Source organism: Schistocerca piceifrons, chromosome 5 (assembly GCF_021461385.2).
Source record: "Schistocerca piceifrons isolate TAMUIC-IGC-003096 chromosome 5, iqSchPice1.1, whole genome shotgun sequence".
Lineage (NCBI taxonomy): Eukaryota > Metazoa > Arthropoda > Insecta > Orthoptera > Acrididae > Schistocerca > Schistocerca piceifrons.
In genome coordinates, this window is record NC_060142.1 from 354,539,545 (window position 1) to 354,554,246 (window position 14,702).

The 14,702-nt window shown below is 40.8% G+C and overlaps 1 protein-coding gene across 1 annotated transcript in view; it reads left to right on the forward strand.

Annotated features, from left to right (window-relative positions):
* The window catches only part of LOC124798439, a 431,708-nt gene that overhangs the window by 233,281 nt on the left and 183,725 nt on the right, over positions 1 to 14,702 (forward strand). Inside the window, exon 3 of the mRNA XM_047261856.1 lies at positions 9,206 to 9,309. Within this exon, the coding sequence (XP_047117812.1) occupies positions 9,206 to 9,309 (104 nt within the window). The remainder of the gene's footprint in view (positions 1 to 9,205; positions 9,310 to 14,702) is intronic.

The following is a 14,702-nucleotide window of genomic DNA, read 5'->3' on the forward strand; positions in this document are numbered from 1 at the left end:
ACGCACCGAACAGCAAATTACGAACGTTGCTGCGGATCATGAGGCTTTAGTTGATGCACCATCTAGATCTTGTATGTGAATCATTGTAAAATAGATAGTAAAACTTTTCGTAAAGAATGGGATGGATAATTTTCGTGACATTGCACAATCACTAGCACTACGTGGAGCAAATACTATATGGTCAGTTTCGGCAGCAGAAACCTTATCTATAATTTCCACCAGGATGGATGCCTTCCTCTTCCAGGCGCCACATCTAGTTCACCACTGTTTTCGTATTTCATTATCATCTTCTTAAGCCATTTAATGATATCAGGTCTCTCCTCCGACCTTCAGTCGCGCTACTGTCACAATGCAGCACTGTAATCACTAACAGCGCACTGTCTCTCTTCTCGATAGCCATACTGTGAACTGAGGACTTCCTTGATTTTATCACAATATCGTTCCTATGTAGCGGCATGTCAATAAAATGTTTTGGCATTCCGAGGAAAAAGTTGGTGATTGTAATTTCGAGAAAATATCTCGCCACAACGAAAAATGCCATTGGTTGAAAGCTTACTGCGCCAACTCGCTTATCATGCGTTTGACAGTGTCTCCCCTATTTTGAGATGATACAAAACTAGCTTCCTTTCTTTGAACTTTTTCGGTACTGTCCATCATCCCTATCCGGTAAGGATCTTATACCGCACACCAAAACTCCAGAAGGGGACAGACAACCCTAGTGCAGGCAGTCTCTCTAGTAGATTTATTGCATCTTCCAAGCGTTCATCCAACAAAATACCTTCCCCGCAAAATTGTCTTTCTGATGGTTCAGATATAAGCCGTGCATAACTGTAGATCACTAAGAATGTGAGTTGAATCGATAGTCTTCGTGTTATGTTTAATGGTGTCATTGACGTTAGCCGCATTTGGGAGCATCAACAGTAACAGATGAAAATTTATACAGAATCGGTACTTGAACCTGGAAAGCCCACTTTTGTGTGTTGTATCGCGTAACAGGAGTTTAATTAAATTTTTTAATACTAATGTTGAGGATCACACACTTTTTATTATTCAAGACCAAATGCGACTTTGTGTCCCATGCAGATTTGTTGTTTAATTAATTTTGCAATTCGTTGTAATTTTCTAATGATTTTAGTAGACAGTAAACGACAATATCATCCGCAAACAATCTCAGAGAACTGCTCAGATTCCCTTCTCAATCGTTTGTATGGATTATGAGCAGAAAAGATCATATAACACATCCTTGGGAAAAGCCAGATATCACTTCCGTTTCAATCGGTGACTTTCCAACAATTTTTACGAACTGTGGTCTTCCTGACAGGAAACTACGAATCCAGTCGGAGAGCTAAGATGATACTCGATAGCGGAGCAACTCAATTAGAAGCAACTTGCGAGGAACGATGCTATAGTCTTTAGGAAATCTACAGATATGGAATGAACTGTAGATCTCCTGTCGACAGCACTCTTACTTTCTGCGAATAAAGAGTCCGTTAAATAAATTAAATTAATTGAAAAAAAAAACAGTTCTTTAAAGGTTATAAAAATGTACTACACATTTCTATTTCGCATAAACGTTACCAGTTGTGGTTATCGATGGCATGATACAAACGCTGGGGGTTAGCTTAAATTCACGCTCACGCTACCAGATAACATTTCACGCGAATTCTTTGTGACAGATCCGTCACTCTAACACACACTCCACTCTGGAACACTTCAACGGTACGGGTTTGACAGTTTACGAGCAACATTATTCCTTGTGAATTGCTTGTAGAGACGTTCCTTCGGCGCAGCTACAGCAGTAGGAGAGTGAAACCAAGTCTCATCACAGCTGCCTCCATCGAAACGAAGTGACTTTCCTCCGGCAGGAAGATGGGCCGTCGGAGAAAGGAAAAGTACTCAAATCAGGACCTGCATTCAAATTCAGAGAGCCCTTTCTCCGGAATCAGTGGAGGAATTCACTGCTGTCACTTTCATTGTTTCTCTGTAATGTACTACTTCTTTGTGCTGATGAGAGGAGACAGTTTCTTGCCCTCTTGTCCATTACTCTCCACGTTTTTAATTATTTCCTTGACGATCTGGGAAAATACAAGTGTAAGAAGTCGTATGTTACAGAACTGCTGTTTACGAATGTAGCGGTTTTCAGGTATTAACAGTACTTACCAGCGAAGTAGTGCAACATTTTTTATGTTCCCAACAGATATTTGCTACACAATAATAATGAAAGACATCAAGTGCTAATTGGCCTTTCGTCCTCCTATAGCATTAGATGTTATCAACAGTTGCCCATGTTAGATTTATTAATTTTACGATATGATACTGCAGTGCATGTGTCATTAAGAACGATGCAATGTTTTTTCTCACACGCATGCATGCACAGCACAAGCACTGCAATATCGTATTTATCCACCGAGACCAGGCAGCGACTTTCAATTAAAATGTCCTCCCCTGTACGGGAATTACATAACGTGTGTACGAGGACAGGTTGTGACGCAGGAACGACGATATACGGACGTTTGGGTCTGGCCGTGAGTTGTGTACGGATAGCCAAACCGATAAAGGCGACCGCTCGCGTAAAGCGGAAAATTCGGCTTGGAGTCCTCGTCCGGCACGAGATTTCACTGTCGTTACTCCCTTATATAGCTGATCTTTGTTCTCATTCGCAACTTTGAATAAGTTGCATGTATTGTTTATTCCTCCTTGTCTGGTGTTGCTCCACACAGAAAGTTTTTCGAAAAATCGCTAACTGGCCGGGAATTCCGCTCTGTACTACCTTTTACTAAATCTACTTTCATTACTCAGCCCTTCTCTCCTGCTTTAGCGTATATATCGTCATTTCGTAATTTGACAAATCCCTCTTTTGTAATATCATATTTCTAGAGTCTTCTTTTACGCCTTTGAGATCGCATTTCACGTTGTTTCAGTCGTGTTTTCTAAGCGTGTAATCTCAAAAATGTTAAAAATCTAATCCAATGTTAGATGCCGATAGTTTCGCTGATGGAGAAAGAGTAGTGCTTCTGTGTCGTTTTTCCATTAGTTAACGTGTTATTTATTTTCAGTCAGTCGATTAACGTAATTGCGAGTTACAGCTGTTGTACACTCTTCTTCCAACTATGTTTTCTATCCGCAGGTTCATTAAGAATTTAGTGATAGTTCTTATAATTCTACGTAGCGTTTTATTTTAGTAGTAATGTGGGTTTTTTCTGTTCGTCAGAAGTATTACGATATCTGTGACACACAGATGCACTGGATGGATTTCATGATGATGATAATATCTTGTGAATTTCTTTCTGTTTTGCAAACTGTCATTATTTATGTTATTGTTTGTTTCTGATGCAGATCGCTTAATCAATTGCAATGGTGATATGAAATGATTTCTTTGAAGTAAGAGAGAAAAGAATGTTTGAGTTTAATGTCCCTTCGGCATTTATACTGTTACGAAATTCGAGTTCAGTAGCTGGCAAAGAAATAAACTACGGTCTTGTTGAAGGAATAGTTCTGGAATTTCATCTAGTAATAAATTAAAGAAAACAATGAACAGTGACGGCCAAACGAAGATTTGAATGTTGCCCCCTTCGGACTACAGGTGACCTAATCACTGTGTCACCTCTCTCTTTGATGTCCTGGGAATATGTTCCGATTTATTAAGAAAAAAATAACGACGGATTAAGTCTGACAGTTTCAACAAACATCAAAATGAGGCCGTTGTTGATACATAACCTCATGCAACTTTCTAGCGCGAAGGTCTGTTGTATTTCATACACTATGATTTTCTATATTTGGTGAGGAAACAGTAAAACAAGCCATAGAATGGAACAGGGAAAACTTTTAGTCAGCATTTCCAATGGTTGTAACATATGAATATACGCAAGAGGGGGCAAGATTGTAAAATCGCAAATTTTTATACACCATATTAGGTTTGTAAACGTGTCTTGCCATAAGAAATTAATTTGAAACGCTTTACACGAAACTAATAGTACCTTTAGTCTTTGATAATCAGCCGCTCAGCATTTTTTTGAAAGGTTATTTTGATATCTTACGGTTAAAGCATGTACACAAAGTACATCATTTGATATTATTGCTATAAATATGGATGCTATCTTTTTAACTAGCGGCCTTTAGGAAATGACGCTATAAAACTTCATAAAATTTATTTTTTCATTAACTGGTAGTGTTCGATTGATATTAAATTAAAAAACTGAAACAGAAAAAAATCAAATCCATTTAACACATCCGCTGGGAATTAACAAAAGTAATCATCAAGAAAAACCGCTAATTAATACGGCTAATAGTGGAGAAGCAGAAAATAAAATTAAAAAGAAAGCCTTTTCAACTTTGTTGCCCTGTATTAATACTCTTTTATTTATAAAGTATTAACAGATTTCTTTCAAAATTTTCACGTCTTTAATTTCTTAATGTTAACTAGCATTATAAAGGTTGAACAAAATTTGTTTCGAAAACTATATTTCTGGACTGTCTGTGTAAAGGATGACTGAGGAGAGATTAATATAAGGAATCCCCCAAAAAAGTCGTCAAATCAGCCGGCAAAACTAACTCTCAACTGTCTAGGATGAACCAAGACAGCCCTTATATTCATCTGATACGTTACTGTGTAACCATATCAACTGGACAATCCGTAACTTATTTCTGCATTTTGCACTCTATAGTACCTTCTGGAGAGGACATTTTTTCAACCTTGAAATTTCACGATGCATTTTGCTGTCGTATGGAGCAGAAAACGCCATTTCTTCTTTGTGTGACACATTGATGAAATGTAGTTGAACACATCTACAGTATAGATTGGTCCCTGTTTTCCATTTTATCCTGTAATCACTCTGCCACGCAAAACTGAATATAGTTACAGAATTGCTTGATGGAGCTTCTTTACCTGCAGATGAAGAAGAAATTGCTGTCGTGTTAAGATATGCAGTGGAAGGAAGGAAGTCTGTCGTTTTGGGAATTCGAGCTTTATGGGCAGGTATCCTGCAGCTGTTATCACTTCTTGCTTGGTGTTGAAACGGTCCCTTCCTGAAGCTCGATGGGATCTGTATGAGAAACTGACAAAGCAAACGTTGGGAATACTAATTCTGCCAAGAAAACGGTATGATTTACTATAAATAGCCGACAACCAAACAAACCGAAATTATCCATTGCTTTTCCTGTCATGTTTCCTGTTGTCCTCGTAAATGCCAATTTACTACTTGTTGCATCACATATTATCATACATTTTTATAAATGCCAGGGAATTCTGTAGTAAATAAAAAGTATGTCTCCTAGTTTCAAGGTGGTAGTCTCTCTCGCCTTCACTTGTGAACGCCTGTGTTGGCACGCTATTCGTTGCTCATCCCACTCTACGCTAGCTACACCGACGAGCCAAAACGTTGTGACCACTGCACATCACGAGACTGAAAGCCACAATGTGGCGCTGCGGGCACGTTGGTCGATACAAAAAGTATATAAAAAGGGGTAGAGACATATGAGTACACATACTGTGCTGTGGGGTTAACGATATGATTGAAAATGAATACACTACGGACCGCGCGATCGCAATGTAGACCCTCTTATTGTTCCAAATAACTAGTTTCAACAGTCTTATGCTGCCATCACGTGATCTTATAGGTATTTTTATACACTGACGCGCCAAAGAAACTGGTATAGGCATTCGTATTCAAATACAGAGATATGTAAATAGGCAGAATACGGCATTGCGGTCGGTAGCACTATATAAGACAAGGATCCGGCTCAGTGCTTAAATCGGTTGCTGCTGCTACAATGGCAATTTATTGAGATTTAAGTGAGTTTGAACGTGGTGTTATAGCCGGCGCACGAGCGATGGGACACAGCATCTCCGAGGTAGTAATGAAGTGGGGATTTTCCCGTACGACCATTTCACGAGTACCGTGAATATCACGAAACCGGTAAAACATCAAATCTCCGACATCGATGCGGTCGGAAAAAGATCCTGAAAGAACGGGACCAATGACGACTGAAGAGAATCGTTCGTCGTGACGGAAGTGCAATCCCTCTGCAAATTGCTGCGGATTTAAATGCTGGGCCATCAGTAAATGTCAGCTTGCGAACCATTCAACGAAAAATCATCGCTATGGGTTTTCGGAGCCGAAGGCCCACTCGTGTACCCTTGGTGACTGCACGACACAGAGCTTAAAGGCTCGCCTGGGCCAGTCAAAACCGACATTGGCCTGTTAATGATTGGAAATATGTTTCCTGGTCGGAAAACTCTCGTTTCAAATTGTATCGAGCGGATCGGCATGCACGGATATGGAGACAATTTCATGAATCCACGGAACCTGCATGTCAGCAGGGGACTGTTCAAGCTGGTGGAGACTCTGTAATGGTGTGGGACGTGTGCAGTTGGGTGACTTGAGACATCTGATACGTCTACATACGACTCTAACAGGTGACACGTACGTAAGCATCCAGTCAGCTCACCTGCATCCATTGATGTCCATTGTGCATTCCGACGGACTTGGGCAATTTCAGCAGGACAACGCGACACCCACTCGTCCAGAATTGGTACAGAGTGACTCCAGCAACACTCTTCTGAGTTTAAACACTTCCGCTGTGCACTAAAGTCCCCAGGACATGAACATTAGTGACCATATCTGGAATGCCTTGCTACGCGCTGTCCAGAAGAGATCTCCACCCCCGCATACTCTTACGGATTTATGGACAGCGCTGCCGGATTCATGGTGTCAATTCGCTCCGGCACTACTTCAGACATTAGCCGTGTTGCGGCACTTCTGTGTCCACGCGGGGACGCTACACGATATTAGGCAGGTGTACCAGTTTCTTTGGCTCTTCAGTGTAAAACTTGCATATTACAGTACATGAAGTCAAAGCATGAAAGGCACTCCCCACATACAAATATCTTGATAAAAATCCAACATCGTGCTGTGCGACGAACTTGTGAGTGAGAATCACGTTCAGCACCAACATGCATGGTACGAAGATTTTACCATCTGTGCTCATTTTACCATCTTTGTGTATTTAATTAATTGTGTGCATTTGGATTTTTATCAAGACATATAAATGTGAGAAGTGCCTTTTATGCTTTGAATTCACGTAATGTATAATGGTAGTTTTATAACAAGTTCCATAATATTAGATGATGAGGACCGTTGAAACCGGTTATCATGGAACAATAAAAGTGTCTCCACTGCGATCGTGGTGTACGATATAGCTAATCGTCCTTGTCACGTTACTGGACGCAAATGGAGAAACCTAGTGACTTTGAGAAAGAGCAGATGGTTACAGCCCAACTGTCGGTAACGAGGATTTCGGAAAGGGCGAAGGTGGTCGCCTGTGCACGTGCTATTATCGTGAACATTTATGCTGTGTGGTTGAAGAGCGATGAAGCGACGCGTAGGTGACAAGGTGTTGGACGTCCGCGCTCCATCACAGAAATTACATGTCGGAAGCTTGCTAGCTCCGTTAAGCGAGATAGGGCATGATCTGTGAGTGATCTGACGACAGGATACAGCACTGATGCAGATAAAAGTGTTCAGAGCATAGCATCAACGAAATTGCACACTGGGTCAGTGTAAACGTGTCGCGAATCACATTTCTTGTTACACCATTTCGATGGTCGAGTGCGGTTACGCCGTCACCCAGGCGAACTATTTCTATGGTAGCAACTGACGGCACCACGGACTATGTGAACACTATTATGAACCACATACAGGATGTCTACAAATTAGTTATACAAAAGTAATTTTATGAAAAGAACAAATAATTTACAGAAAAGTTTGATGCTCCTCTGAATGCAGTACATCTTCAAGTTTAATTTGGCCTAACACGGTTAGTTTCCGATGTTCCCGCTAGGCGGCATGCGCAAATGAGTTATTCCAGCAGTCATCACGGAGTCGTATAATGGTGCAGAGCGTGCGTAGTGTAGTAGTCAATGTCGAAGACGCATTTCTTTCCTGAGGTAAAGTGAATTGGCGTTATATTGAGTTACGAGGTGAGCAGAAACCACATGACATAATCGAACATGTAAGGGACTCGCCTAAGGTAAATGTTTTTTTTCTGTAATCTGTAACACGATTTACGATCCTCTCTTTTTTGCCGAGTCACCTCTGAGTGGCATATCGTACTTGGACCTGCTCCATTACAACATGATACATGCACAGAATTTATTTATCAGCAAGATGGCGTGCTGCCACATTAATTGTTAAGTTCCCACGTATCTCCTTAGGAACATGCCAACTTGAATTGGACGTGATGAAACAATATGCAGGCCACCACGACCACCTCACTGAACCCCAATGGACTTTGGTGTATGGGGTTACAATAAAAACAGAGTATTTGTTCCTCCACTTGCGGAAACTTCACGAGCTGCGACAATCAGATGGCATATACATCAAAACTTGCTTCATAGGATTTGGCAGGAATTTGGATACAGATGGGACATTTGTCGTGTCACAAAAGGTAGCCACATTGATCATTTGTAAATAGAACTTGAAGATACGCTGTATTCAGTGCTGTACAAACCTTTTGTGTAAATTATTTATTTATCACAAATTTTACTTTTGTATAACTAATTTGTAAACACCCTGTACTTCCCTCCAGGCCGGCCAGTGTGGCCGTGCGGTTCTAGGCGCTTCAGTCTGGAACCGCGTGACCGCTACGGTCGCAGGTTCGAATCCTGCCTCGGGCATAGATTTGTGTGATGTCCTTAGGTTAGTTAGGTTTAAGTAGTTCTAAGTTCTAGGGGACCGATGACCTCAGACGTTAAGTTCCATAGTGCTCAGAGCCATTTGAACCATTTTGAACCTTCCCTCCAGGCTTCATTACTTACCCGACCATAATGGCATCTTCCAGCACAGAGCCAGAACCATACTACAGTATTTCGAGGTACCTGGGCCAATAAATTCGCTTCGTCTGCATCTGAAACGCTTATAGCCATCACTGTCCTGTAATTTAAGGGAATTTAGTGACATTTTCGGAGACATTTGCTTTCGCACAGAGCCTGAAAAGTATCAAGGAATTCTTGAATTCACACTACGCAGAATCACTGCCGTACTGCCTTCCAAAGGTGGACCAAAACGCTGTTAATGAGGTCATAATGTTTTCTCTCATCAGGCTATCTGCTCACTTGCTTGTGTGGAGATTACATATTTTGAGAATGGTTTTTGTGTATTTTACTTCTCACTAAGTTGATGTTAATGTGCTCGCACGGCTTCTACAGGTGCTCTGGCCGCAACACGTGCAGCTTCCTGCTGTCGGAGGACTGCCCGGACTCCAGCACATGGGGCCCCGGTCGACTGCACGTCACGTACGCCTGCGCAGACCGTGAGTATGCAACCCGCTAAACATACCTGACTGCAGACTCTGCTACCGTCCGCAATCTACACTGGTCAGTTCAGTAGGTGATTCGTCGATGCGCTCTGATGTATCAAGGGGAAAATATACTGTCTTGGACTGAATGAATGCGGCGTTAATTATCAACGTAGGACCATATGTGACTGTGAGACACGCGAACGAAATATCCCTAATGAATATTTGAGTTCTTTTCGTATATTAAACAGGACTGAGTAGGATTTCTAGGGTTGTGAACGACTGAAACAACGAGTATGGAAGTAAATCGACTGGTACGTTATGACCGAAAGTGAATTTCATCTTATATGAGCATGAGACACCGTGCGTGACGAATTAAAACGGAACGTGTAATGTGGGGGCAGCAAAAACCCTCGTAGTGATTATATGCATCTTTAAAAAATAAGAATTGTTCACAAGAGACCTGTTCAGGAGGCGGCTAGGAGAGCATGAGCACTTACTCTCGCTCGCCGCCTAAGTAGTGAGCACTCGCGGTGGAACGTGGCGGTTAGACGTCATTATGTACCGCAGAGCAAGTGCAAACTGCACGATGTCGTCAGAGGTATGCTGGGTGTTACGTTCGCCGTAATGACGCAGGGCTTAAACTGGAGAGCTGCTCTTTGTAAACCACCGAAAAGCAGGATCATGTCCGGCTTAGGCACATCAGAGCAAAGGTCACACTCCAACTCCAGTTTGCAAGACGTCAGTGCAGGATGGTTAGTACAATTATAATTAATAGACCTATAGTGTGACAGCTCTTAAGTGATAAATTTCGTAGTAAAATAAACCTTGTACGCTCATAAATTTCCACAACTTCACAAGTTTCAGCTACGATGACACCGACGTTTGGACCTAGATAACTTATGTGAGCAACTGTTTACCGCAGTGAACAGAATGAAATCTACCCACAGAAGCTCACTCGCGGACTATAACTTGAAAGTTAATCATTGAATCAGCCGTGCTGGGAAAGTGGTACCAGACATTGATGCTTTAGTGAATAGCAAAGTAAGTAGAATTCATTGACATCCAGTGTTTGCATTTTTAACGAGTAAATAAAATAGTCACTAAATATAAAATGATGTCAATATAATCTTCTTCAGGAAACGGCATTCATCGTAAGGCTGCACCAGTCGTAGTAAATATCATGTTTTGGACTTAGTTGCCCATTGTCCTTCCCCTCATGAATTAAGTGAAATGTAAGTTTCATTTCATTGTCATTTCTCACCAGTGCAAGAGTCTTACGAAACCAGTTTTGTTTTATTTTATTTTTTATTTTTTTACTTACAAAAGGCAATAATTAGCCACAGCTAAGCGATACGTCTCCGTAGAACTAATATTAGTGATGGTAGAATGGATTCGTGGACAGTAGTTGCTCGTGCCGTGTTGCCTTGTTTCTATTCCTCTTCCCCTCCTCCTCGCTCCCCTTGTCATCCCTCACCATTACTCCTTATGAGCAGGCAGGTTTCCCACTGCCGAGGCATGAGCGCGGGCCAGCACGCATGAGCAAAGCGGTGAACAAGCCTGATCCACAATATGATCTCAGCCGGCCAAACTTTAAAATTCAATGAAAAGCTTATTTAGAGACCTACTAGGCGTCAAAACAAATAGACTAAAATCCACTCCCATTCTATAACACTGCCAGTTCAAAATTTTTGAGATGATTTTTCAGAAATAGGTGTAAGAAATTGAGCTTCTAGCGAACATGTCTTATAAGTTAACGAATACGCTTACCTCCCTTCCTTTGGCTTTCTGTCGCAGTCTTATTTCTGTTGAATGCGTGTTCTCACTCGGCAGATGGTGTCGTTATGTGTCGAGCAACTGACTCACTTGAGACAAACCGGGTCACTTCCTGCTTCTGCCTCTGTCTCTGGCATGACTTGACTTTGCCTGTGGCAATGTTAACGAGTTTTAATAACAATTTCTAATTTCCTACCTTATTACTAATCTGTGCCGCAACAGCACAGTTTATTGAGGTTGTAGTTCAGGCTAAGGTGGTTCTGTGGCTTTTTTTCGTGCCATTACTTGGTCCAACTCATTTACACTGACGTGAACATGAACTAGGGCGTTTATTTCAACATTCTCGGTCTGTAAGTGTTGTTCTTCTGCTCTTCATGATGAGTTTGCTGTCTACACTCCAAGTTTTATTAATGACAACAGCCGTATTCGTAGGATTGCGTGCATACATACCTGGTTTCACAAGAGTCAGCCTGTTACAACACCCGATCCTCATCACGTAGGAAACGTCTGTGAGTCTTTGAAATAGCAAGTCAGTATCCCCGTAACTTGGTAGCAGTACGGGATCAAAGTTTCAGTACAAGGTTACAGCTGGATATGCCATACCTGAAGGAATCTGGTGACTTACACTCTGGTTCAAACGAGGACGCTATCAAGGCGAGAGGCGGTGTTGCGAGGTATTAGCGAGGTGTCTCCTGGAGAATAATTAATATTTTGATCAGTGTTCTTATTGCGGAATTGTTGGTTGAATGTCAGTAGAGACTTCTTGTTTAGCAAACGTGAGACACGACAGCGTGAAAACTAAAAGTGCCTGATTTCATAGCTGATTGCTTGTATCCAGCGCTCTAGAACAAATCTGTAGCACATGACATGTAATGATCCCTGTCACACCATAATACAAAGAAATGACTACTTTGTTTTAAAAGTTGACTAGACACGCAACACTCCTTGTCCTCTTAATACACAGTTCTGTTTATTTAACTGATTCAACCATAGTAGAAACTTGTTTATATCAGGAACTGTAGCCGGCCGCTGTGGCTGAACGGTTATAGGCGCTTCGGTCTGCAACCACGCGACCGCTACGGTTGCGGTTCGAATCCTGCCTCGGGCATGGATGTGTGTGATGTCCTTAGGCTTGTTACGTTTAAGTAGTTCTTAGTTCTAGGATGACCTCAGATGGTAAGTACCATAGTGCTCAGAGCCAGGAACTGTAACATTTCTGTTGGGATGTGTGAAATTGTATTGAAATTTGTGTACATGTGATTGCTGTCAAAATTAGTAGAGGTAAAAATTTTCTCTTTTAGTATGAATCATAGTCAATTCCCACACATTGGTTTACTCTGTACAGTCTTCCATGATTCCATAGTCACGTTCTAATCTTTGTATTAGTAGGGTCGAAAAATTGTTAAGCTATGAGAAGTTTTTGTGATATTGGCCACAGGTAACATTCTTACTGAGAGCTTGTACCACGGAGATTCTCTGTATTACAGAGATCATTGATCACTTAAATTCTTCCATTGCATAAAATACTTTAGTTGTAAACTTAAAATGCCACACTCAGTTTGTGACTTAAAACCAACATTCCGACCGCATTACCACGACCTTTCTCAGGGCGTTGAAACACCCGGAAGAATTTTAATCGCCATAGCACCGCCCACGGAAACTTACGTAGTTACGCACAGAGATCATTGTTTGTTGAGTAATCAGTCCGTGTGGAGCAACACTTTGCCATCGGTGTCAAGAGCTGGCTGAAGTAGATGTATATATTCGTGTGGATGCCTGATTTCCGAATACTGTTCTACAGCTTGGAATATATATTAATATCCAGCTGTGTGCGCTAGCATTGTAGAAAGTGGGATGTCGCATTTAAGAAATTTTTTTCGATTTTGGTTTGTGAATGCTGTAATTCGGGTTGTTTGATTGTTTAGCACCATTGTTTAAAGTATTTAAGAATGTGCACGGACAGGAGAGGAAGAAACGCATCACCCTTCAAGCTTTTCTTTTTTAATGCACTGAATGTAAACCTTATTTCAGGAATTAAGCTTCATGAAAGTTTTGTCTAAAGAGTTAACTTGGTAAATTTACTGTTTATTTCCAGATGAAAATAATTTGCTAATAACAGTGTCCAGTGATTTTCATATCTTCTAATTTCTGCTGCTGAATACAAATTGAAGTGCAATTAGTTTTCAGATTATTCGAAATCGAGCCTGCACATCCCACTTGCTATTCAAAGGTTTTAAAAGAAAAGTAACTCTCTGTCGCACAGCAGCTCGCGAGATTCGATTATTAATTTTTAACGTGCTGGCGCTTGACACATTTGCGTTGCAATCTACAAGCTGTATTTTTAGTAATGCAAAGTCAGCGTTATTCGTTTCAGTGTGATCCAGAAATGCAGCTGCTTTGCAACAGCGCGTTTATCCCTTGCCGCATATGTAAGCCAAAATGGTTATTAGCACCAGAATTGAACATTGTTTTGAATATTTAGGCAACAATGATTGTCCGTTCAGTTTACAGTGAAGGAGACAATAACTTGTTTGAAATACTTCCTGATATTGTTTATAAATCCAAATATTCAGATCGCGTATAAAGTTTACACGGCAATACAGTTACCACATGTAGTAGGTCAGATACATTGTTTTCATAAGGCTTGCATATACTATATGTAACAATGCACGAAGGTGTTGTAAACACAGAAGCTTCATATGCAGTACAAGTAATGTTTACATAGAGCTACTAGTGAGCATAAAGCTACATCACGTACTCAGTCGAGTTAAAGTCTAAAGGTTTAACTGAGATGCAAAAGTAAAAAGTGTCTTCTGAAAAGCTTTCACAATTCGAAAGTTACACTGAACGTGAATGTCTTTCCGTTCCGAAAAGTCAAATTGAGTAGAGAAAGTATAAAAGTTACCAGGTTAGATGTGTTAAAATTTTCATTCTGCGCTATGTGGACCAACAATTTTGCCTTTTCTATCAATATTCTTTATTCAGAAAGACAGATTCACTTACGACTCACTCAGAGAATCAATACTTCAGTTTGACGTTAGTTGCCTACTCACTCAGAACAAACCGTTCCAATACTGTTAACTCCTTATTTAGAAGACAGAGCAGATCGAATTAGAGAATGTGAGTGGACGTTTTGTTAGTGTACCGTAATATTTTTCTTTATGTCAGGATAACATAACGGAAAATAACTAAATAAAACAAAACGAGAATGAGACAGGGTCAGAAGATGGGTCATACAGACGTGGAGGAGAGTAGATGATACGAGAGGCATAGGAGAACAGAAAAGACCTCTAGAGGGTAAGCGTGTAATATATTGGACAGAAGAAATACTATAAAAGGGCGAAGAGCTATCTCTACAATCAAAGGTGCTTTTAGGTTTCGGAAAGGTAGTTGATGGCAGTAAACACCGTATTCAGTATTGGTTTTGGAATATAATTATTTAGTGAAATGCCAAACTACGAAGCATTTGTGAACTGTGGCCTTTTAGTACTGATATTAATACTGTGATGAAGAATTCTAGTACCTTTGCGAAAAGAAAACGTCATTACCCGACTGCCTTTCAAACACGGTACTGTAGTTTCAGAAAATCTTTTGCTTCTTGTTACGCAAAATATTAATTCGAATGATATAAA